This window comes from Littorina saxatilis, linkage group LG4, assembly GCF_037325665.1.
Source record: "Littorina saxatilis isolate snail1 linkage group LG4, US_GU_Lsax_2.0, whole genome shotgun sequence".
NCBI lineage: Eukaryota > Metazoa > Mollusca > Gastropoda > Littorinimorpha > Littorinidae > Littorina > Littorina saxatilis.
Genome location: NC_090248.1, coordinates 42,973,644 through 43,000,574, shown reverse-complemented (window position 1 = coordinate 43,000,574; position 26,931 = coordinate 42,973,644). Strand labels below are relative to the sequence as shown.

At 42.4% G+C, this 26,931-nt stretch overlaps 1 protein-coding gene across 1 annotated transcript; it reads left to right on the top strand.

The window, feature by feature from the left end:
- The first annotated feature begins 624 nt into the window (after nt 1-624).
- On the top strand, nt 625-23,763 carry LOC138963677 (multiple epidermal growth factor-like domains protein 10). Its single transcript, XM_070335525.1, has 7 exons — nt 625-1,419; nt 14,784-14,921; nt 15,216-15,359; nt 18,685-18,816; nt 19,351-19,494; nt 19,816-19,944; nt 23,672-23,763. The coding sequence occupies exons 1-7, from the start codon at nt 1,203-1,205 to the stop codon at nt 23,761-23,763; spliced, it is 996 nt and encodes a 331-aa protein (XP_070191626.1). The 5' UTR covers nt 625-1,202.
- The last annotated feature ends 3,168 nt before the right edge of the window (nt 23,764-26,931 follow it).

Genomic DNA, 26,931 nt, shown 5'->3' with positions numbered 1-26,931 from the left:
CACGAACTCAGCGGTGGAGGTTGACCGTTCAAAGAAACTGGTGACATGCAGAATATTCGTCTGCTTCGAGAAGCACGTTTTGCGAGACACGCTTCCGGGATCCCTTTTTTAAAACTTTCAAAACTTCGAATTGTACTGATCTTGTCTTGATGAAAAAAAGAATTCTTTTATGATTTAAGAATGTTTGTGTAACAAGCTGTCAATTGATTATTTAGATTCTAAAAGTTAGGTCTAGCGCCAAAACGAGCCGTCCGATTGTCTGATCACGCAAAAAAAAATAAATTCTTTGAAAATTGCTCGCTCTTTACGGAGGGCACGTAGGATGTTCTCCAGCGGTGATTGTTTAAACGAAAGGGTATTTGTACTGTGTGCCTGACAGTGTCTGAGATGGTTTACGGGAAGCTGAGTGTGCCTTTAAGGGACGAATTCTCGTTCCGGAAGCTTCGCGAAGTGAGCTACGCGAAGTCGACTTCGTCCAATTCAGGACATGCTTAAAAGACAGCTCCGAAAGCACCTCTCTAACGACTAAGTGTGTTGTGTGTATGTGCATACTGTGTGTGTGTGTGTGTGTGTGTGTGTGTGTGTGTGTGTGTGTGTGTGTGTTTGTGTGTGGGTGTGAGTGTGCTCTTATTGTAGGAAGTGCGTGCGAGTTCTGATATTTCATTCATTGATACTTCACCGGATCACGTGTTGAGCTACACAGTCCGGATGATGTTGGTCGTGTACGACCCATACTTTCCAAAGAAGGATTCGATGTAAAAAGTATTAGTTATATGGTTCGTACACGACACACGCCATCTGAACAGGGATAAAAGTTTTGCCACCTCTTTACAAAGTATGGGTCGTAAACGACCCACGCCATCCGAATAAGAATATTCAACGTAAATTGCCTTACGTTATTCCGTATGGGTCATCCGGACTGTGTAGTTCAAATTACGTCATCTTGCAAGAGTTCGGCAATGGGAAGGTGATTGGAGATTAGGCCTACACGAAGTCTCAATTAAAAACTCCAAAGAGTGTCAGAGATAAAGACGACTTGGTGAGGCTCTGGGTCGTCCACTACCCACGAAGCGCGGTCAAGGTTAATCTTCACCGTGCTTCGTGTGTCGTGGACGATTTTTCTGACTCACACTAATGGAACATTCCTCATTACTACATGCACATGTGTTCTGTTCATTTTTACTGAAGCTACCCCGCGACGCATGTCAGGAATCCACGTGGAGGTGGACAGCCAGACGTGTTACACTTTCCCCCGGGCTGATGACAACGTTACCGCTCTGGACAATCTGACTGATACGATTGACGTGACCTGTACACCGCCCATCGCTGGCCGTGTGGTCAGGCTGCAGAAACATGAAGCGGGGTCCGAACAATATTACGGTGTTTTCATCATCAACGTCTGTGAGGTGCAAGTATGGGGTATGTTTGCTATACAAATCTCTCTCTCTCTCTCTCTCTCTCTCTCTCTCTCTCTCTCTCTCTCTCTCTCTCTCTCTCTCTCTTTCTCTCTCGCTCTCTCGTTCTCTATCTTTCTCGTCTCTCTGTCTCTCTCTGTCTCTTTCTCTCTGTCTCTCTCTCTCTCTCTTTCTCTCTCTCTCTCTCACTCATTCAATATTCAATATTGGTTCCGCTTACTTAAGCAGCCGGACGTTAGATTTTCTAAGATGGCATACTTGTCCCTATTGAATATGCATGAAAGGGGCCATGACAACTGGGTCACACGTGTTAAGTCTTTGTTGTGTGAGCTTGGTTTTGGCCTTGTGTGGCAGTTCGGAAGCGTGGCAGATGAGAGACTATTCCTGCGCACCTTCAAAGAACGATTAAGTGAAAAGTTTTGTCTGAAATGGCTCAATCATTCGTCACAAAGTCCTCGTTTTGAACTTTACCACAGTTACAAAAGTCTGATCGGACGAGAACATTATTTAGACTTTATAAAAGTGAATATCTACAGGACAGCTCTCAGCAGGTTCAGACTTGGCGTCTCTCCATTCAGTGCACACAGGCAACGTTTTTCGCATTCGGAATCAAGCCGGCTATGCCCCTTTTGTACAAATAAAACTGAGGATGCTTTGTGTGCCCAGTGTATCAGGCTATTATAACCAGATATATTGGCATACCTGTTGACTCACCACCCGAACTTCAACTGTGTGAACTGTTGAAAGGTAGCGACGAAACAAAAGTCGTAAGTTTTGCTAAATATCTATTCCTGGCATGGAAAGCGAGGCAGAAGAGACTTGATGTTTGATTCATGACATGAAAAATGCACCCCTCGGTATTACCGTTACCAGAAAGTTTTCCTGGTTAATACACTGCTTGCTACGATGTATATATTTATATGGTGAGGTGACTTTATTTGCAAGCATCTGCCAAATATATTTAATATCATGTATATATACTTTTGATTCGATTACGTGAAATGCTTTTTCTCTTCTTTTTTACCATTGTAAAAACCAAATTACTGGTTATACAATTAAACAATCCAATCCAATCTCTCTCTCTCTCTCTCTCTCTCTCTCTCTCTCTCTCTCTCTCTCTCTCTCTCTCTCTCTCTCTCTCTCAGTTTTCCCGGCGCTTGAGATCACACCGGTGACACTGTGACGGTTCCCCTACGCTTTGTGTTCGGTGCCCTGACCCTTTGTGTTCGGTTCCCACTCGGTTCCCACACGCCAAAATTCGCGGACAAGATCGAGGTACTGTCACCCAAAACATCCATTTATGGTAGTATTACGCAATGTTGCTATCTGAGAATGGTCTTGTTAGATCTGTGAGTGTTTACACTACATGCCTAGGTGCTGTTGGATTGAAGGTTTTTGATATTTTAGCCGTTATTAGGTAGAATGCCTTCCACTTTACTGCAAAACTGCATAATTCGTAGCATCGGCAAGAAATATCCTACCAAAAAATGCCTGCTTGGAACTGTCGTTGGTCCAGCAAAAAGTTCAACATGTCTGTAGCAGACAGCCCAAGTTTCAAGATTGTAGGGCCATCCAAACAGCCGTAATAATAAAAACAACAAAAGTAGTCAGTGAAATTGGCTGTATTCGGTCCCCCCACACTTTTGTGACGTAGGCGTGACGGTTCCCATAATTCATTGTGTCGGTCCCCACTTTCTGTGTCGGACCCCACTTTCGACCTAATTTCTCTGTGACGGACCCCACAACCAGCCTATTTTGTGTCGGTCCCCACACCTTCGTGGATTTATGACTTGCCGGTTACTTGTATCATTGTATTCATTGAATCTAATTGTCTCGGAGTTATTTTTCAGCAAAAACCGGCAAGGCAGCACCTTTTGTGATACCAAGTAAGTCAGATGACATCAGTATGTGTGTGTGTGTGTGTGTGTGTGTGTGTGTGTGTGTGTGTGTGTGTGTGTGTGTGAGAGAGAGAGAGAGAGAGAGAGAGAGAGAGAGAGAGAGAGAGAGAGAGTGAGAGAGAGAGAGAGAGAGAGAGAGAGAGAGAGAGAGAGAGCGAGAGAGATTGACACCTTTCCAGATCACTCCGGTTATGCGACACTACCGCGAGCGTCACTACTGCGTGTCACACTACCGCGAGTACGACACTACCGCGTGTAACACTACCGCGTGTCACACTACCGCGAGTACGACACTACCGCGAGTATAACACTGCCGCGTGTCACACTACCGCGCGTACCACAACCGCGAGTACCATAACCGTAGAGAGAACGCATGCAAACTTACTTCTTGTGAGTTTGTGTTCTAACTTTGATTGGAAGCAACCTATTCTATATGTATTCTGATGGTGTGTTCTGATCGTTTTGAGTTCTTGGTTTGCATGACAAACATTGAATTAGTGTTCAGAGAACAGACCAGGCCTTTTTGTTTCATATTTCAAGGAAACATTTCAACCTTTGCCTTCAGCCATGGAAGTCATAAAATGACACGCGGTAATGTTATACTCGCGGTAGTGTGACACGCGGTAGTGTTATACTCGCGGTAGTGTCGTACTCGCGGTAGTGTCGTACTCGCGGTAAGTTCTGTTTCTGTACCCGCGACAGCGGCAGCGACAAAAGAAAACGCGCGCAAACGCGTGACGTGTTTCCGTACTTGCGTTTTAAACATGCGGTAAAATCTGTAAACTCCCGCGTTGCCGCGCGACAACGCGAAAAAATCGCTCCAGGACCCTTTCAAAAAAATCGCGTCGCTTGCCGCTTGTCGCGCCGCTAACGCGTCGCGCGTGTGGAAACACTCCTGGTCATTTTCTATGTGCTTGATTTTCGTCGCGCCGCTGGAAAAACGCTGTCGCGGGTACGGAAACACAACTCTCTCTCTCTCTCTCTCTCTCTCTCTCTCTCTCTCTCTCTCTCTCTCTCTCTCTCTCTCTCTCTCTCTCACACACACACACACACACACACACACACACATACTGATGTCATCTGACTTACTTGGTATCACAAAAGGTGCTGCCTTGCCGGTTTTTGCTGAAAAATAACTCCGAGACAATTAGATTCAATGAATACAATGATACAAGTAACCGGCAAGTCATAAATCCAAGAAGGTGTGGGGACCGACACAAAATAGGCTGGTTGTGGGGTCCGTCACAGAGAAATTAGGTCGAAAGTGGGGTCCGACACAGAAAGTGGGGACCGACACAATGAATTATGGGAACCGTCACGCCTACGTCACAAAAGTGTGGGGGGACCGAACACAGCCAATTTCACTGACTACTTTTGTTGTTTTTATTATTACGGCTGTTTGGATGGCCCTACAATCTTGAAACTTGGGCTGTCTGCTACAGACATGTTGAACTTTTTGCTGGACCAACGACAGTTCCAAGCAGGCATTTTTGGTAGGATATTTCTTGCCGATGCTACGAATTATGCAGTTTTGCAGTAAAGTGGAAGGCATTCTACCTAATAACGGCTAAAATATCAAAAACCTTCAATCCAACAGCACCTAGGCATGTAGTGTAAACACTCACAGATCTAACAAGACCATTCTCAGAGAGCAACATTGCGTAATACTACCATAAATGGATGTTTTGGGTGACAGTACCTCGATCTTGTCCGCGAATTTTGGCGTGTGGGAACCGAGTGGGAACCGAACACAAAGGGTCAGGGCACCGAACACAAAGCGTAGGGGAACCGTCACAGTTTTCCCGGCGCTTGAGATGTACTTACCGCAGCGAGCAGTCAGAAAATTGTTGCTCTGATGATCCATGTCACATTTTTGCTAATTACTGCGGTTGTGGATATAATCAAATACTTTTTCTACAATAAGTAAAGAGAGATTGAATTGCTTTTCATTTTGGTGTAAAAACCAAGAGGATCAAGAAATATGCCTGTCCATAACTTGTGCTTTCGTGTCAGCTGTGGCCGGTTTGTGTCAACCTACCTGAGCTTCATGGCTCAAAATGCGTGTCCAAGTGATACGCGCTAGGGGCAGACTGGACATTCTTTGGTTTGTGTTTGTTGCAAGCTACTTTCTGTGCTGTGGCGACGTTAAAATGAACCCAGGACCTACCACAGACGCTACAAATGTTGCTGGCCCGGATAAGCATAACGAAGGAACAAGTCGCGTAAGGCGAAAATACAATATTTAGTCAAGTAGCTGTCGAACTCACAGAATGAAACTGAACGCAATGCCATTTTACTCGTAGCATCGTCAGTCCACCGCTCATGGCAAAGGCAGTGAAATTGACAAGAAGAGCGGGGTAGTAGTTGCGCTAAGAAGGATAGCACGCTTTTCTGTACCTCTCTTTGTTTTAACTTTCTGAGCGTGTTTTTAATCCAAACATATCATATCTATATGTTTTTGGAATCAGGAACCGACAAGGAATAAGATGAAAGTGTTTTTAAATTGATTTGGACAATTTAATTTTGATAATAATTTCTATATATTTAATTTTCAGAGCTTGTTTTTAATCCGAATATAACATATTTATATGTTTTTGGAATCAGCAAATGATGGAGAATAAGATAAACGTAAATTTGGATCGTTTTATAAATTTTTATTTTTTTTTACAATTTTCAGATTTTTAATGACCAAAGTCATTAATTAATTTTTAAGCCACCAAGCTGAAATGCAATACCGAAGTCCGGGCTTCGTCGAAGATTACTTGACCAAAATTTCAACCAATTTGGTTGAAAAATGAGGGCGTGACAGTGCCGCCTCAACTTTCACGAAAAGCCGGATATGACGTCATCAAAGACATTTATCAAAAAAATGAAAAAAACGTTCGGGGATTTCATACCCAGGAACTCTCATGTCAAATTTCATAAAGATCGGTCCAGTAGTTTAGTCTGAATCGCTCTACACACACACACAGACACACAGACACACAGACACACGCACATACACCACGACCCTCGTTTCGATTCCCCCTCGATGTTAAAATATTTAGTCAAAACTTGACTAAATATAAAAAGTGACACAACAAACGAATCAAACCAGTACAGACAACCTGAAACTGTGAGTAAACAAACTACGCCGGTACCTTCTGCCATCGACACTTGCATAGCTCCTGACATGGCAGTACAAATCTTGAAAGCCTTTCAGCAACAAGGAGAGAAGTTTGAGAGTCTGGAAACCAATATGCATCACATACAGTCAGACTTGAGTTCTATCAAGACAGATATTGGAGTTGTGACAAGCAAATATGATGCAATAGACAAAAGGTGTGACAAGCTGGAGTCGAACTACCAGACACTGACAACGGCAGTTCACACAAACAAAGACGATGTGGAATATCTGTTCAATTCCAATCAGGAAAACAAAGAAATTATCGCCGACTTTTCTTCTGCTATGAGTAGCGTGCAAGATGAGATGAGCAAACTTCACACAGAAATAGAGAGACTTGAAGAGTTTTCACGGCGTGATAATTTGCGTCTGTATGGGGTGCCCGATAGAGAGGAACATGAGAACTACGATGCCTGTGCCAAAGCTGTGGCAGATGTACTGAACAGTGTGGAAGGACAAAAGAAGTGGACTCCAGACGACATAGCACGTGCACACAGAGTGGGAGAAAGCAGAGATGGCCAGCCCAAACCGATGATCGTCAAGTTCTGTCGTTGGAAAGACAAAATGTCTATCCTAACCAACAAACAATACAGAGACAGTCTCTTCAAGAAGGGAGTGAGGGCTGTGAACGACTTGACGAGAAACCAGGCCAAGATTGTCGCTGAAGCCAAAAGAGAGGGAAACGTGGCTTTTTTTCAAAAGAGGAAAGCTTGTTGTGCAACCGAGAGAAGGTCAAAGACTCTACGCCGATGCTGCTGCAGACGAAACAAGGGAGCCAACCACGCAGAGACAGCCAGCCGAGCGACAAGCCGACCATAACAACAGGGGCAAAGGTCAACGCCAATGGCAGCCAAGAGGGAGACACGGGGATTCCCCTGTTCGGGAGCAGTCCACTGACAGATCACAGCGTTTTGCACGTGACGAGCGTCGTGACAGCCGTGGCACTGGGTCACAGCAGACTTCACCGCTTTTGGGGTGAAGGTGAGAGGTCACAACGCTCTCACAACAACAGCCAAGGATTAAGCACTAATGTGCGGCGCTCAGAAAGAAACAAGAAGTAGGACAAACCCGACCATCCCGGTAATGTAAAGTTTCTAGCGTACAATGTAGAAAATGTATATCTTTTATTAGCTACGTGTGTTCTTTCGACATAGTCTGCTTGACAGAGCCGTCGCGATATAACCTTGAACGGTTGAAAACGACGTTAAACACCAAATAAAGAAAGTAAAGAAAGCTTGACAGAGACATTTGTGAACAGTGACTTTGATTTTAGTACTATTTTTACTGACTTTGGCAAATTTGTCGCGCCTGCGAAGAAACTTTCTCGGCGAGGTAGGCACTCAGGCGGAGTCGTACTTTTAATAATAAAACGAAATTAAAACAAAACGGATTAACAGTAGGTGACACGTTATCAGAGTGTGAGACACTAGATCTGTCTCTGTACTTACCGGCATATGGCTGCCAGATCGACACTGCGCTTTCGACAGCTCTTCCTCGCGTGGACATTGGAAAAACGCTGTGCAGATCAAATTGTAGGAAATCTCCCTTTGGTATCTTCTTTATTTACTTTTCTGGAGCTTAGAAACCGAACAACATGAAATCCTCTTCCCCGCATCTAGTCCAGGCATCTTAGCCACTTTAGTGAAGGGAACGTTGAAGTGACAATGACTAGGTTTAAAATGTCCCTTATCAGAAAGTTCAACCTCAGTCCTTTGATGTTTATTAAACACATTTTCATATAAAGTTGGCGCTTCATATGGAAAAGTGGCTTTGAAATTGACCCTAATCCTTCTTTGGGCTCTGTAAATGTCGTTTGGGGCTATGGTTGTAAAACGGTATCTACTGGTCACCCCAATGTATAAACTGAAAACTCTTTCTGCACCAGAACACGCAGAAAGGATTGTATCTGCCTGATGTCTGATGCTTTTCAAAATCCCCAACCACTAACACCTTCAAAACGGACATTAACTGACACTGTTGTTTTTCCCTATATAATCCTTACTATTTTTCCGAGACGTCGTCGTGTTGTGTATTTAGCTTGCCACAACCTCATACATGGTCCTAAAAGTTAAAGTTGAAGAAAATACTAAAGATAAATGAACAAGCTGACGCAGTGTCATTCGCACCGTGAATCCCCCCATGGGAACATACTAAAGTCTGGTTCCAAATAGGCTCAATTTCCTTCTATTTCTTTGTATTTCTGCCTCGTAGGGGTAGGGGTGTTCAAACCAAAGGCACCTTTAAACCAAAATTCAAATCACACATCTTACAATACTAAGACACTCAGCAGTGAAAGGGTGTCTGCTGGTAAAAAATTCCAAACAATCCTAAAAGTATTTCACTACTAAACGTGCTTTTAAAAAGAGCCGTTATTTTTCCCTCTATAATCAGTATTGTGTTTTCTGCGAACATGTAGTCTATTTAGATGGTTGTCATGTGCACATGAGTTGCTAAAGCGTTTTCAGTTGGGCATATGTCGAAAAGCAAAGAATTAGCCCTTTGAAAACCATCAGAACTGTCACACAAAAATAACATTTACCTATCTCTCCAACTGACCAAACATAGGGCTTTTCCTTATGTATTATGTATTGTCGTGTTTTTTGTAGCATACTTGTGAAAACAGCCACCACTGTTGTAAATGATACTTTAAAGAGCATTATTTCATTTTTACAGTTGAAGGACAACCTGGACTGCCGTATATTACAGCTGTTTTACAATCAGCCAAAATTTTCTTAACAAACGTATGTTAAGAACAACTCCCATAGTGAAATTGAAGGAAAACAAAGTGAAAACCCCCCTGCCATAGAGGAGCTAAAGAATCAACAATAAACGACTGCATGGATAGCTTGATGCACGAATGCATTGCGGACATGTTTGTCTCCAACCAAGAGAAAGTTCCAAAAAATCCCTTTTGTGCTTCTTATTATACAGTGACGTCAAAGACAGCCTTTTCTGCTGTTCATACATTCAGGGGTTATGGTTACACTAAACGACGTAGTTGTAGCCATACTGCCATCCAGATTTATTTTTTCCTTGCGAGCAGTCACAGGGTGTTTGTGCTGTCTGCCAACCGTCAGACGACCCCGCCCAAGTCTGTTAAGGGACCGTTTGACCGTTATAGAACGCGTCTTTTTGATTTTTTAGCACATTTGGAAACGGTTGATTTTTATCCCTACCATTGTTTCCAAACATTATATAGGAATGTTTTGTGAACAACGGATAATAGCCGCTACTCGCATGTGTAGCAAAAGTGAGCGTACATACTCACCCTGGTCGTACAGCCGTTGTCCGTTGCCCGTCTTCATCTGTCTGGCATTACCTTTGGATTTTTCTCGAACGCTATGAAGTGAAGAAACACCAAATGTTGCAAAATGTTGTATGACCCCAAGAGCTCAAAAAAGATACTTGAGAACCTTGACCTTACCTTAAGGTCAAGGTCACAGGGAGAATGAATGTGGTCTAAAAACTGCAAAATTTCACATTGTGCCAGTTTTCTGGAAAACAAATTAAAAACAGCGGGCTTAGTTTTGTATGGTATACAAGAAAAAGAAAGCCTTATCTTCTGATACCATTTTGGTTGACCTCGCTTCAATGTCAAGGTCACAGGAGTCCTTCAAAGTTGAATTGTATACATGTTTTGAAGTGACCTTGACCCTGAACTATGAAAAAAATCTTTCAAACTTCATAATTGTGTGGGGCACATGTTATATACTGATATTGGGCCACATTTAGTCACATATCATCAAGGTCAAGGTCACTTTGCCCCTTATGAAATGTGACTGAAACGGGCAATTGAATCACTAAAAGTGACAATGTCTCTTTGTAGAAAGTGCCAATAAGTATGTTTATGCTTCCTATGTCTTGAATTGATAGCCTTGTGATGTGTGACCTTTGATGATCTTGACCTTGGCCAAAGGTCATGTGTAATTTGGTAGGAAAAATCTGTAAACCAGTTCTAATAGTGTACAATGTCCTTGCCAGCTTCAGTTGTTAGACCTTCACCTTCAAGGTCACCTGAAGGTCAAGGTCACTTTAAGACAAAGGTCAAGCATGAGAGTCGCATGGGCTTTGCTTTGTTAAGATTTTTTACCAAGACACATGGATTTCTTTACCCGGCTTGGTCACATTTTTCATAGGGGTCAATGTGACCTTGACCCTAACGATATGTGACCAGATGTGGCTCACTATGAAATTCTAACAAACGCCCCACTCAGTGTTTAAGTTTGTAAGAGATATCGTCCATAGTAAAGTTAAAGGGGCAAGCTCACATCAAAATATGTCTACAATTCAACTTTGAAGGGCTCCTCTGACCTTGACATTGAAGCGAGGTCAACCAAAATGGTATCAGAAGATAAGGCTTTCTTTTTCTTGTATACCATACAAAACTAAGCCCGCTGTTTTTAATTTGTTTTCCAGAAAACTGGCACAATGTGAAATTTTGCAGTTTTTAGACCACATTCATTCTCCCTGTGACCTTGACCTTATGGTAAGGTCAAGGTTCTCAAGTATCTTTTTTGAGCTCTTGGGGTCATACAACATTTTGCAACATTTGGTGTTTCTTCACTTCATAGCGTTGGAGAAATATCCAAAGGTAATGTTCAGTACAGACAGATAAAGACGGGCAACGGACAACGGCTGGACGACCAGGGTGAGTATGTACGCTCACTTTTGCTACACATGCGAGTAGCGGCTATTATCCGTTGTTCACAAAACATTCCTATATAATGTTTGGAAACAATGGTAGGGATAAAAATCAACCGTTTCCAAATGTGCTAAAAAATCAAAAAGACGCGTTCTATAACGGTCAAACGGTCCCTTAACAGACTTGGGCGGGGTCATCTAACGGTTGGCAGACAGCACAAACACCCTGTGACTGCTCGCAAGGAAAAAATAAATCTGGATGGCAGTATGGCTACAACTACGTCGTTTAGTGTAACCATAACCCCTGAATGTATGAACAGCAGAAAAGGCTGTCTTTGACGTCACTGTATAATAAGAAGCACAAAAGGGATTTTTTGGAACTTTCTCTTGGTTGGAGACAAACATGTCCGCAATGCATTCGTGCATCAAGCTATCCATGCAGTCGTTTATTGTTGATTCTTTAGCTCCTCTATGGCAGGGGGATTTTCACTTTGTTTTCCTTCAATTTCACTATGGGAGTTGTTCTTAACATACGTTTGTTAAGAAAATTTTGGCTGATTGTAAAACAGCTGTAATATACGGCAGTCCAGGTTGTCCTTCAACTGTAAAAATGAAATAATGCTCTTTAAAGTATCATTTACAACAGTGGTGGCTGTTTTCACAAGTATGCTACAAAAAACACGACAATACATAATACATAAGGAAAAGCCCTATGTTTGGTCAGTTGGTGAGATAGGTAAATGTTATTTTTGTGTGACAGTTCTGATGGTTTTCAAAGGGCTAATTCTTTGCTTTTCGACATATGCCCAACTGAAAACGCTTCAGCAACTCATGTGCACATGACAACCATCTAAATAGACTACATGTTCGCAGAAAACACAATACTGATTATAGAGGGAAAAATAACGGCTCTTTTTAAAAGCACGTTTAGTAGTGAAGTACTTTTAGGATTGTTTGGAATTTTTTACCAGCAGACACCCTTTCACTGCTGAGTGTGTTAGTATTGTAAGATGTGTGATTTGAATTTTGGTTTAAAGGTGCCTTTGGTTTGAACACCCCTACCCCTACGAGGCAGAAATACAAAGAAATAGAAGGAAATTGAGCCTATTTGGAACCAGACTTTAGTATGTTCCCATGGGGGGATTCACGGTGCGAATGACACTGCGTCAGCTTGTTCATTTATCTTTAGTATTTTCTTCAACTTTAACTTTTAGGACCATGTATGAGGTTGTGGCAAGCTAAATACACAACACGACGACGTCTCGGAAAAATAGTAAGGATTATATAGGGAAAAACAACAGTGTCAGTTAATGTCCGTTTTGAAGGTGTTAGTGGTTGGGGATTTTGAAAAGCATCAGACATCAGGCAGATACAATCCTTTCTGCGTGTTCTGGTGCAGTTTTCAGTTTATACATTGGGGTGACCAGTAGATACCGTTTTACAACCATAGCCCCAAACGACATTTACAGAGCCCAAAGAAGGATTAGGGTCAATTTCAAAGCCACTTTTCCATATGAAGCGCCAACTTTATATGAAAATGTGTTTAATAAACATCAAAGGACTGAGGTTGAACTTTCTGATAAGGGACATTTTAAACCTAGTCATTGTCACTTCAACGTTGTTCTCTTATTTGCTTGGACTAATCGGCGAATGCAGAGGTGAGAACTGAGGAATAAATATATACCAGAATCCTTCGCGCGACCCCTGACCTGGTCTTGACACCTGACCTGCCGTCTACATACCACACACGACACAAACCAGTCAACTGCTTGTACCCCTTCAAAAAAAAAACCACCACCCGGTACTACACACATGCCGACACAATGTTGATCATTATTCAATATTTTGAAGATGGTGCTTGAAAAATGACCAGGTGAAGTGAGTATTTTGGTGTTTAGTCAAATGTTAAAGTTTCTACCACAGACATACACACATACGCACGCACGCACGCACGCACGCACGCACGCACGCACGCACGCACGCACGCACGCACGCACAGACAGACAAAGTTTAGCATCGCATAGGCTACACTTACGTGAGCCAAAAATCGGTTTCCTTGCCAGTGTGTGTGTTGCTATGTTCTTTGCTTTTATTATTATTTCTTATTTGCGCTTCGTTTATCGATACGTCTTGGGCATGGGTCAGAATGTGTGTGTCAGGGGTCATTTGGTTTGAACTGACGTTCGTGTTTCTCCGAACGTCTGTGTATCGAAACACAGATACACGCACTCCATGACTTTGTAAGAAGACAAGAAAACTCAAGGCATCCTGTCAGGGAGAGAATGAGCCGAACTCAGTTTGACCTGAGGTCAGGATGGTATAGACGGTGCTGACACGACGCTATCTAATGGCCATGTCGCAGAGGCTGTGACCGATATGGGATAGATGACTCGTTTCTGCAATAAGATGAAGGCGGAATTAAATTCCACTGATATATTGAAATTGACAAGTGGTGTTTGATAAAAACTCTTACATTATTTTCTCAATTCCACGATAAAATATATGGGAGACAAAAATGAATGCTGGAATTGAAATGATTACGTGTTCTTTGTTTTATCTATTTTATTTTATTTTTACATTTACTCAAGTTTTGACTAAATGTCTTAACATAGAGGGGGGAATCGAGACGAGGGTCGTGGTGTATGTGCGTGTGTGTGTTTGTGTGTGTGTGTGAGTGTGTATGTGTGTGTGTGTGTCTGTCTGTCTGTGTGTGTGTGTGTGTGTGTGTGTGTGTGTAGAGCGATTTAGACTAAACTACTTGACCGATCTTGACATGAGAGTTCCTGGGAATATCCCCGGACGTTTTTTTTTCTCGATAAATGTCTTTGATGACGTCATATCCGGCTTTTTGTAAAAGTTGAGGCGGCACTGTCACACCCTCATTTTTCAATCAAATTGATTGAAATTTTGGCCAAGCAATCTTCGACGAAGGCCGGACTTCGGTATTGCATTTCAGCTTGGTGGCTTAAAAATTAATTGATGACTTTGGTCATTAAAAATTTGAAAATTGTAAAAAAAACCAAAAAATTTATGAAACGATCCAAATTTACGTTCATCTTATTCTTCATCATTTTCTGATTCCAAAAACATATAAATATGTTATATTTGGATTAAAAACAAGCTCTGAAAATTAAAAATATAAAAATTATAATCAAAATTAAATTTCCGAAATCGTTTTAAAAACTATTTAATCTTATTCCTTGTCGGTTCCTGATTCCAAAAACATATAGATATGATATGTTTGGATTAAAAACACGCTCAGAAAGTTAAAACGAAGAGAGGTACAGTAAAGCGTGCTATGAAGCACAGCGCAACCGCTACCGCGCCAAACAGGCTTGTCACTTTCACTGCCTTTTGCACTAGCGGCGGACTACGTTCAGTTTCATTCTGTGAGTTCCACAGCTTGACTAAATGTAGTAATTTCGCCTAACGCGACTTGTTTAACTTCATGCAATTGTGAGATGTAATTGCATTCACTTGTTTGGCTGTAAAAGTGATCGTTCAATTCAGTACATTAAGGAATCCGGAACAGAGCAAAAATGCTTGTAAACATACAGAGCATTGCTGTCAATGTGAGTTTTTAGCGAATTGTTGACGTTTGGGAGTTGTGGCGATAACGACGTGTCATTTACAAATTGACAAGGTATATTGTGTTGTGTTTCAAAGGTTGCAAAGATGGTTTGCACGGCGCTGAGTGTGTTGAGCAGTGCGGACAGTGTGCAGACAGTGACACGTGCAGCGCGGTATCAGGCCTCTGTCCTAACGGATGTCAGCCTGGCTGGCAGGGAGACAACTGTAAACAGGGTAAGACTTCATTTAGGTTTTGTTTTTCAAAATGAATTTAAACAAGAGTGCAGAATCGATACAACGCTTTGGATCTGTATGTTTCCGATAAGAACAAATCAGCATCACGATAAAAAGTCATAAAAACAGGTAAACGAACTGACTCGCAGATAAAAAAATAAATAAAAAAAGACACAAATAGACGCACGCGCAGACACCAAGACAGACAAATTGATCGTGTGCAGCAAACATTTATATTTTTGACACTGACTGCTGCTGCATGACTAATCGCTGGGGCACAATGTGTTCAAACAGTGTGTGACGCCGGCAAATATGGCAACAACTGCAGCTCTGTCTGTGGTCACTGTAACACTAGCGATGTCTGTCATCACATCAACGGAACATGTACTAACGGATGTGCAGCAGGATTTGACCCGTCTGATCTACTTTGTGAAAGGAGTAAGTTTAAACAAACCAAACGACTTGTGTAGCCTACATGTATTCGTAAGGTTTTCATGCAAGTAGTTCAAATAGTGGTAGTTCTGTTTTTCGGGGGTAAGTCGTTAAGTTGACAAATATCGAAGTTCGGATATTAAACCAATCCTCTACGTGCTCTTCTACCAACAAAAGAAGGCATTCTTGTGTTCATACACATTGTTTGCGGAAAGCAGGCTTGGTATACGAACATAATTTTACACGCTTCCTCTTTAGTAACCAAGAGTTATCTCCATTTTTCTGTTTTGCCTGTACATAAAGTTTTGGACATTATAAGATGTTTGATGGGTTGTTGACAGACCAGCTTTTTCGTCGGTCCGAAGGCCGCGGTCAATAAATATGAAACAAAAGTCGATTTGCCCCCCGAGGACCGACAAAAAAGCTGGTCTGACAACAAACCACCAAACATCGTTTTGGTTATCATTTTGGTTGTGAGAAAATAAGTGCCAAATCAACACAGGGAGCTATGCTTTGAAACACGAGTTCCGTTTTGATAATACATGTACACGTTTTGGAGCCCCACCACGTTGTTGCAATCAAAGCTGGCGAATGAAAGCAACTTTCTGTGTTTTGAGTTCCTAAAATGTTGAGATAAGTACATATGTCAGGTTTGACAATGCACAGTTCTCTAGGTTCCTCTCAGTATTCCTCCCCCTCGGTTTTCAGTTGTAAATATTACGATTAGTGATCGAATGTGGAAGCTACGTTGTGTCAAAGATCACAGAAGATTTGCGTCGTGCAGCAAGGAAAGAATCGCGATTTTGTTTCCGACTCATTGCCTCTTTGTTTTTCATTAGACCTGTCATTCTGCTTGCTTGGCATTGTTTGATTTTTGCATATCTTCTTGCTATGTTCTTTGCTTTTATTATTATTTCTTATTTGCGCTTCGTTTATCGATACGTCTTGTGCATGGGTCAGAATGTGTGTGTCAGGGGTCATTTGGTTTGAACTGACGTTCGTGTTTCTCCGAACGTCTGTGTATCGAAACACAGATACACGCACTCCATGACTTTGTAAGAAGACAAACATATCGCTAGGTTTCATTTGTTTGTGATGAATGTATGACCTTTCATGAAATAGTTTTGTTTTGTGTTTACTTTTGCCAGTTTGCCAGTTCGTTTTTGGAACTTTGCAGAGTAGTGTCGTCTGTCTAGGTCTGGCGAAACGTCAATGAAAAGCGCCGAAGAATCCCCGAGCGTTTCTATTGGGTTTGCTTTTGATTATCCATGTAAAACCTGCTTTCTACAGCTATGGGAACCGGGATTTATTGCATGGGAAACATGATATTTATTTCCCAGGTGGCTGTGAATGAAAACTCGTGAAAATGACGACAACAAGTTTTAGACTCAGAAACAGTGAGTGAGCTCAAACTTGTAGTCTCAAGATTATACTAATTAAGGTTTGTAGCAATAGGTCCGTTATTCATCTTTCGAATGCACTGGACAATAAACACATTTTTCTCCACACACACAAAAACAATGTTTCCTTTTTATATTAAGTCAAGTTTTGACTAAATATTTTAACATCGAGGGGGAATCGAAACGAGGGTCGTGGTGTATGTGCGTGCGTGTGTGTGTGTGTGTGTGTGTGTGTGTGTGTGCGTGTGTGTGTGTGTGTAGAGCGATTCAGACTAAACTACTGGACCGATCTTTATGAAATTTGACATGAGAGTTCCTGGGTATGAAATCCCCGAACGTTTTTTTCATTTTTTTGATAAATGTCTTTGATGACGTCATATCCGGCTTTTCGTGAAAGTTGAGGCGGCACTGTCACGCCCTCATTTTTCAACCAAATTGGTTCAAATTTTGGTCAAGTAATCTTCGACGAAGCCCGGACTTCGGTATTGCATTTCAGCGTGGTGGCTTAAAAATTAATTTTTGACTTTGGTCATTAAAAATCGGAAAATTGTAAAAAAAAATAAAAATTTATAAAACGATCCAAATTTACGTTTATCTTATTCTCCATCATTTGCTGATTCCAAAAACATATAAATATGTTATATTCGGATTAAAAACAAGCTCTGAAAATTAAATATATAAAAATTATTATCAAATTTTTTTTTTCGAAATCAATTTAAAAACACTTTCATCTTATTCCTTGTCGGTTCCTGATTCCAAAAACATATAGATATGATATGTTTGGATTAAAAACACGCTCAGAAAGTTAAAACAAGTCGCGTAAGGCGAAAATACAATATTTAGTCAAGTAGCTGTCGAACTCACAGAATGAAACTGAACGCAATGCCATTTTTCAGCAAGACCGTATACTCGTAGCATCGTCAGTCCACCGCTCATGGCAAAGGCAGTGAAATTGACAAGAGCGGGGTAGTAGTTGCGCTAAGAAGCATAGCACGCTTTTCTGTACCTCTCTTCGTTTTAACTTTCTGAGCGTGTTTTTAATCCAAACATATCATATCTATATGTTTTTGGAATCAGGAACCGACAAGGAATAAGCTGAAAGTGTTTTTAAATTGATTTCGACAATTTAATTTTGATAATAATTTTTATATATTTAATTTTCAGAGCTTGTTGTTAATCCGAATATAACATATTTATATGTTTTTGGAATCAGCAAATGATGGAGAATAAGATAAACGTAAATTTGGATCGTTTTATAAATTTTTATTTTTTTTTACAATTTTCAGATTTTTAATGACCAAAGTCATCAATTAATTTTTAAGCCACCAAGCTGAAATGCAATACCGAAGTCCGGGCTTCGTCGAAGATTACTTGACCAAAATTTGAACCAATTTGGTTGAAAAATGAGGGCGTGACAGTGCCGCCTCAACTTTCACGAAAAGCCGGATATGACGTCATCAAAGACATTTATCAAAAAAATGAAAAAAAACGTTCGGGGATTTCATACCCAGGAACTCTCATGTCAAATTTCATAAAGATCGGTCCAGTAGTTTAGTCTGAATCGCTCTACACACACACACACACAGACACACACACAGACACACGCACATACACCACGACCCTCGTTTCGATTCCCCCTCGATGTTAAAATATTTAGTCAAAACTTGACTAAATATAACAAAGAGAGGTACAGAAAAGCGTTCTATCCTTCTTAGCGCAACTACTACCCCGCTCTTCTTGTCAATTTCACTGCCTTTGCCATGAGCGGTGGACTGACGATGCTACGAGTATACGGTCTTGCTGAAAAATGGCATTGCGTTCAGTATCATTCTGTGAGTTCGACAGCTACTTGACTAAATATTGTATTTTCTCCTTACGCGACTTGTTTGTGTTTTGTTAGTTTTACCTTGCTTGAACAATCTCGTTTACAGCTTGTCAGAATGGTGGTTATGGTGACAACTGCTCAGAGCCGTGTGGTCAGTGCAATGGAGGTGACCAGTGCGACTCTTTCACTGGGACGTGTGTCTCGTGTCAGCCCGAGTTCAAGCCACCTTTGTGTAAAGGTAAATGTCTACAGTGTCTATGTTTTCTCCGTCTTCCCCTGTTTCATACTCTGGCTAAATGACCACCTATATCCGTCACTTCACCGAACAGGGCGGCCATCATCCTTGAATATCTGGCCTGGCTAACAGTCACTCACAGCAACACGCACAACGTCTAGGGCCGTTATTTGGCGCGCTTGCTAGTGAAGAAATGACGTGTCTGGTGACATCGGTTTTAAACAAAATGGGTGAATGATGTCGCTTGACGTCGGCAGTCAGTAAAACGCTTCAAAGCTCTAACTCAAAAGACTTTCTATCTTTACACCCAAACTGGACAATTCAGACCGCCGGACGCAAACGTAAGTTAGGCTGCTTCTCAATTGCAAATATGTGTATTCTTCAGCATCAATGCTTTTTCTGACTAAAAAGAAATGCGCAACTGAAATCCATGAATATTTATTTTGTAGAAATAGACGTAACCATGAAACAGGCTCATTTTAACGCCGCTTCTAACAATTGTGCGGCCCTAACTGAAATGCCTGCTCATCTTTTCAGTTTGCATCGGGAATAGGTACGGAGCCAGCTGTGATCTGAACTGCAGCATGAAGTGTGGTGGATCCTGTGAACAAGACACAGGCAGATGTGTGGAGGGATGTGTAGCAGGATTCCTTCCCGGAGAGTCGGGTTTCTGCAATGAGAGTAAGTTACACATGCGGTTGTTTATTTTTGGTCAGCTCATAAGCAAGCGAAAGAACTGCAATGAACCAAAGCAGAATATGTTGGCAGATTATAAACAAATCGTTTTGGCGATCATCTTCTACAAAGACGAATTGTGTGCGATCTCTTCCGGTAAAAAGATCAAAACTCATGCGATACAAACGCTGTGTCTTGTTTTGTACTGTCAGACTGTCTGCCTCTCAGACGGTAGTTTAAATGGTCGATTGGTTTGATAGTGTGCGAGTTTTTCTGCTTTCTGTTGTGTCACCTGCAACATGCTGTTACATCCGTGCTGTGTTTCAGCGTGTGAAGGGGGCACGTACGGCGAAGGATGTTTACAGAACTGTGGGAACTGCAAAGGTGACTGTCGTCATGAAGACGGTTATTGTGCTGCGGGCTGTGTGGACGGTTTCGAAGGGGACCTCTGCGCAAGTACGTAGCAAACCTGTATTTCACTGTTAATCAACTAAATAAACGCAAAGCGCTCAGTGTGACGTTTGCGGTAAACGTTTTGGTAATGTTGATATCAACAACAACATAACTGTGCTCATCTGTTGACAAAAATGAGACCAGCTCACAACAAAAACTAAATTACCGAAATGGCCGCAACAGTTCACGCTCAGGTGAACTTTAGAACCATGTAAAGCAATCCTATCTCATGCGTGCATGGAAAGACAGACTTCCTTTCAGTTCCTTCCATATTACTTGTTAGATGCCTGACGTTGTCGAATTTGAATGTGATCCAACATTATTCGTGCTAATCACACACACACACACACACACACACACACACACACACACACACACACACACACACACACACACACATACACACACACACATACACACTCACACACACATACACACACACAAACACACACTCACACACACACACACACACAAGAGCGCACACACGCATGGTAGCAACCACACAGACAAACACACACACTTGAACTCGCGTAAACACACTAAAACACGTACACACGTACACGCACACACACACACCACACACCACACACACACACACACACACACACACACACACACACACACACACACACACACATACACACACACACACACATAAACAAAATAGGAGAAAGGATCGAGTGCTGTAGATAAATGAAGAGGTATACTTTTCCATGCGGATTGCGGACACCTCGCTTGAAAAAAGACCACCTGTTGTTGTCACTGTTAAACACAATGTCAAAGAAGTTTTATGATGGAAATTTTGCCCAAAGGCCTCTTTTGATTGGATTACTTTCAATCCCCTAGCTGTAAATGTTTTCAGTCATAAAACATACCTTGACAGTATGTCAATTATTTTTGCCTTTTAATAATATCTGATAAAATATGTCAATCTAGATCAGGCTTAGACTCAGAAAGACTTGTATTTAGGTAACATGACTGATGAGCGACTCAGTGACGAGGGCCCCAAAGGGGGGGTATCATCACGATCACGGGAAGGGAAATTTTAGCTTTCACGATCACAGTTAAGTTACCTTGATTTTTGTTTTCACGATCACGAACACCAATGGCAAATCACGGTCACGGTAAAAGTTGCAGGTACAGAAAGCACGTGTCAAAGTAAACACAACCACACAGTTATTCGCTCCTCTGGATCTATTGTTTATTCAACACAAAGTGACAACTGTTGCACTTTTTTATTATTTGTTTTTAATTCTCTTTCATACACACATTTGTAATCAGTAACAAGAATGTTGTTTTCATTGTTTTTTCTCTTGCTCTCTCTCTCTCATACAGACACTCACAGGAATATACACTCCAGGGGCGGAGCAGTTAAGCCAGAGGGGGGGGGGGGGTTTACAACCTGGGGTCCAGGGCAAGGCCCTGTTGGGGGGGCTGGGGGGCTTAGCCCCCCAGAAGCTGAAGAGATTTAGCTATTTTATGAACAATTTATGGCTTATCCTTGATTTTAAACATGATCAACTGGCGTCAGCAGCCACTCATTATTTCTTTTAAAGTTAGTATTTTTTTTTTGACAGCCGGGGGGGGGGGGGGGGTCCGGAACCCCTGTAACCCCCCCCCCTAATCCGCCCATGCACTCATACACATTCAACTCCCACACCCTCACTCACACACATGAATAATTATATACTTGCACAATTTCACATTTCCAGAGCTAAATCTTTTAAACCCATTTTCTCAAAAACTATTGGGTGGATTGAAATTAAAGTACATGTATGTGTGATGGTAGAGTCTATAATCCTGACTAAAGGTCAGTCTAGGAATCATGAAGGTGGGTGAAGGAATATACACTCATACACATTCAACTCCCACACCCTCACTCACACACATGAATATATACTTGCACAATTTCACATTTCCAGAGCTAAATCTTTTAAACCCGTTTTCTCAAAAACTATTGGGTGGATTGAAATTAAAGTACATGTATGTGTGATGGTAGAGTCTATAATAACAAAATCCCAAACGAACATGACTTTGGTCGACTTTGACATGAGGATCAAGTGACCCAAACTGGCACGTCTCCCCGCCATAGTTCCTGAATTTAACCCATTGTTGATAAGTTTACAGGCGCTAAAATAAATCCAAGCAAAGAAGCGACAATTAGAATCTATGCCAAGCGTGTCCACGTTGCTGGGATGAAAAACACATTTCTTGTTTCGGTTTTGGCTACACGCAGACTCGATCAGACTCGAGGTCACACTGAGCGAGTGACAGCCGGACGTGGCAATGTCGACAATGTCAATGATCTCAATCAAACTCAAAGATCTTTAACAAATTTCAAGATCTTTGCCTACATTCAGAACAGTCATTGAGCAACATAGACAGGGCCGGACTAGGGGGGGGGGGGGGTTACGGGGGTTGCGCACCCCCCCCCCCCCCTGGCTTAAGTATGTACCTCCCAAACGCTTTTTTTTCTTTTTTTTGTGGGGGAGGGAGGGGGGGGGTTGCATCTGGATCATCATGAAATCCGAGGAGAAATCGCACCTCTCACCCCCTTTCGAAAGACATTTTTCTTCAACGATTTTTGTGATGAAAAGTATGAGTCCTTACAATCTCAATTCTTCTTCATTGCCTATACAGCTTGCTGTCGAATTTACCTTTTTCGTTCAAGGAGAGGCTTCCTTTCCCTCCAGAAACATCAAAAAACGTTCAGCTTCAACGGGGCGAAACCCCCTTGCAACCTCCACCAAGGGGGCTTCGCCCCCTGGACCCCCACCACGGGGCTTTGCCCCCTGGACAGTACCGCTGCACGCCATTTTTGATCTTCGAATTCGAATTTGACTGAATGCACTCAAAACTTTAGCACGAAGCCCTTCCATTGGATGAAGTTTGGCAGACTTTTGCAATTCGCCTTCTGATTGGATCTCTTTTTTGTGTGTGATTGGTTCTCTTAAAGGGAAGCAATCGCTGTCAAAATCATATTTCTGAATGTGTTGTTGCTTCCCTTCAATCGGGATTAGCTCCTTGACGAATAGAGGATCATACTCATAGAGTGATACAGCTGTGAAAAATGTACGTTGAAAATAAAATGTTTTGCAATAATGCCCATCACGATCACGAAAACAAATGACAATCACGATCACGAGACTTGATTTTTTTGTCATCACGGATCACGGGCAAAGTCCCATCACGATCACAGAAATGGAAATTTCGGCAATCACGGTCACAGAAAGGTCAAAAAACACAAATCACGATCACGATTTTAAACCCTTTGGGGCCCTCAGTGACGTAGCGAGAGATGCGTTCGTAGATCTGTGTAATGAGATTCTGTCGAAGTAATTCGATGCTAACCCAGCAGACTTATATGTTTTGCCACAATTAAAACACATTCATTTTTGTTATTAGCTGTTTGTTTCCATGTTGATGTGTTATGTGCAATACAATTAACCCCACTTATAAGACACCCTCACCCCACCCCTGGTAGACACTCGGTTTGATATGCTGTTTTTGTTTTTGTTTGTTGTTGCTGTCCTAACACCTGTTCCTTGTGCCGGTGTGCTCTCACACCGCCCAGTCCTCGCACTCACTGCTCCAACCACATCTGAATTTTGTTCCGCTGCCAGACTTGTCGATTTTAAAGACGCTGCAGGGAGGGATGTCGGGTCGTTGCGGTAGGCTTCCTTCGGAAGATGACACTGCACTTCTGCTGAATCACGTCGACTGTGTTCAGTAGTGGTTCTGTCTCGAGCCAACGGACGCAACCCACTACCTACTATGCCCCCTACTAACGACATTGACTGTGAAGTCACGGAGCCAGACTGAGTGAGCGTCCCTTCCAGAGAGCAGACCGCCACTACGTCCCTCCGTCGACCCCCCCAGAACGTCATACGTTGAAAACTGACAGCATAACTACTATTCACGGAAGGATGGAACAGGAACACTGAGACCAAGGTCACCATGAGAGCTCCGGGCATGAAGGGACACATTTGCGACCAGATATGTTCAGAGACTACTGCACACACACACACACACTCACACGACAACGACAACAACAACAACAACAACAACAACAACAACAACAACAGTATGCAATTTTTGTGGGGAACCTACTCCTCCAGACCGCCGAAAATCCTGAGAGTAAAGAGCCAGTTTACTCCAGTTGATGACAGAGAGAACAGTATCGGACACCTGTTCTCCATACATACGTGGGATGTTCTGGAAGTTCTTGGACTCCAAGCTCCTGGCAATGAATGGCTCATGATATTTACAATGACGTGTGCATACTGCAATCTTTAATCGGCGATGACACCAATTGTCATGTATTTCAAAGTTTCCTCTGCAAACAAAACAGCTCTTAAAGAGCACTACCCGTTCATGTTAACTTGACTGTCCTCGAGCTCAAAAAAAGGGAGTTTACAACAATGATGCATACAAATCTCTGAAAGGATTGTTATGTTTCTCACACCTACTGCATATTTTAAGAATAAAAAATTAAGTAGATGTGCAACGCCAAGGCACTGCATACCCCAGCGAAAGACAAACCTCTCTCTCTCTCTCTCTCTCTCTCTCTCTCTCTCTCTCTCTCTCTCTCTCTCTCTCTCTCTCTCTCTCTCTCTCTCTCTCTCAAACACACACACACACGAACACACACACACATACACACACACACACCCAAGTTACACACGTACACACATACACACACACTCACTCACTCACACGCACTCACTCACTCTCTCACACACACTTCACTGTACACACAAAACACACCCCCATACGCACATATAGACAGACGGACATACACACCTTTACAAACAAACACACATACACACACACATACACTTACGCACACGCACAAACACAAACCAACCCTACAAACACACACACACACACACATGTACATACGCACGCATGTACGCACGCACACACCCACGGACACACACACACACACATTGACTCACACAAATCTCATACACACAATACACACACTCATACGCACATACACGGTTGGCCTAGTGGTAAGGCGTCCGCCCCGTGATCGGGAGGTCGTGGGTTAGAACCCAGGCCGGGTCATACCTAAGACTTTAAAATTGGCAATCTAGTGGGTGCTCCGCCTGGCGTCTGGCATTATGGGGTTAGTGCTAGGACTGGTTTGTCCGGTGTCAGAATAATGTGACTGGGTGACTGAGACATGAAGCCTGTGCTGCGACTTCTGTCTTGTGTGTGGCGCACGTTATATGTCAAAGCAGCACCGCCCTGATATGGCCCTTCGTGGTCGGCTGGGCGTTGAGCAAACAAACAAACAAATACGCACATAGACAGTCGGACACACACACCTTTACAAACAAACACATATACACACTCATACACACACAAACATACACACAAACTCATGCACACACACATTCACACATACACACCCACACTCTCTCTCTCTCTCAAACACACACACACACACCAAGTCACACACACACACACACACTCACTCACACGCACTCACTCACTCTCTAACAAAAAACTTCATACACACAAAACACACACCCATACGCACATATGGACGGACGGACATGCACACCTTTACAAACAAACACACATACACGCACACACATACACTTATGCCCACACACACACTTACACACACACGAGTACACTCATGCACGCGTGCGCACGCACACACACATACACACACACACACACAAATACACACACACCGCACACATACGAGTACAGACTCATGCACGCGTGCGCGCACACACACACACACACAAATACACACACACACACACTCACAGTAACACAAACACATGTGCACAAAATGAACACAAACACACACACTGCGCGAGAGAGAAAGACTACAGGGAGGCATGACGTCATGATGCATTAATTGACGTCAAAGACTTTCGACCGTGACGTATTCTTCTAACGCGAGCTTTATCCATAGACTTGGAAACTACGGAATTTCTACCCGTCCAAAGCGGCCTGGGGTGGCGTTTGCTGAAAAAATGGGGGCGCCTATTTTACCCACCGTATTTTTGTTAGTATGGTCCCCATTTTTGGTGAACTTCCATCTCCAACTGTAGCACGTAGCCGGGCACAACGAATCCTTCTTTATCATGTATTATTCGGTGTGCACATTTCTCAAATCGATTACAGTATAGCGTTCACGGGATACCTCCAGCTTCGCTGGGATAACACCCAAACACCAAAATGAAATAAATATTTCGGAGTAAAAACTCCTTCTTCAGTAATGGAATCAAAACAAACGATGACGTAAAAACAGAAAGGAAATTACGTAAGAATACAAATGACGTCATTCTAAAAATAGATAAAACACGTGCAAATTTGCTATTGTTCTCTCTCTCTCTCTCTCTCTCTCTCTCTCTCTCTCTCTCTCTCTCTCTCTCTCTCTAAAGTAAGCAGTAAAGGTAAAACTTCATATGTTTGCAAGCACATACACTTGAGCACACTCACTCCCACACGCACACACACACATACTTCCAGGTGTTGAATGCGATCCAGGGAGCTAACATGTTACAAGGCTGATAAGTTTATAGCCATAGGACACTGTTTATCTTGTTGATAGCGTCAAAAGACGTTGTGTACTCTGCTGCGAACAACAAAGGGATAATTATAGAAAAATATCCAAACATTATATCCGCGAACAGCCTCGCAATAACAAATACAGAGGGCAGCAACAGTCAATTAGTCAAACACATTAAGTCCGTCAGGGAAATTGGTCTGCAGCTGATGTCTCCAGAACCTTTCTCTTCTTTTTCTCAAAGCAATGTCTTCTGCATGGATTTTTTCTATGGCTGTGCATTGTATGTCCAGGGAGATTAAAATGTTTAGCGACCATTGTATCTTCTCGTGTATATTTTGATGTACTGTCCGTGTGTCCTGCATGATCTTTGTAGTGTTTGATGTTGTGCCTGTGGCCATAGAAACGTTTTTTAAGTGTCTGTCCAGTTTCGCCGACATACTGACATTTTTTGC

Excerpts from the sequence above, each read along its gene's own strand:
- LOC138963677 (XM_070335525.1), top strand. The coding sequence starts at position 1,203 with ATGTCAGGAATCCACGTGGAGGTGGACAGCCAGACGTGTTACACTTTC. Across the intron at positions 14,922-15,215 it reads GGGAGACAACTGTAAACAGG|TGTGTGACGCCGGCAAATAT; the intron begins GTAAGACTTCAT and ends GTGTTCAAACAG. Across the intron at positions 19,495-19,815 it reads GTCGGGTTTCTGCAATGAGA|CGTGTGAAGGGGGCACGTAC; the intron begins GTAAGTTACACA and ends GCTGTGTTTCAG.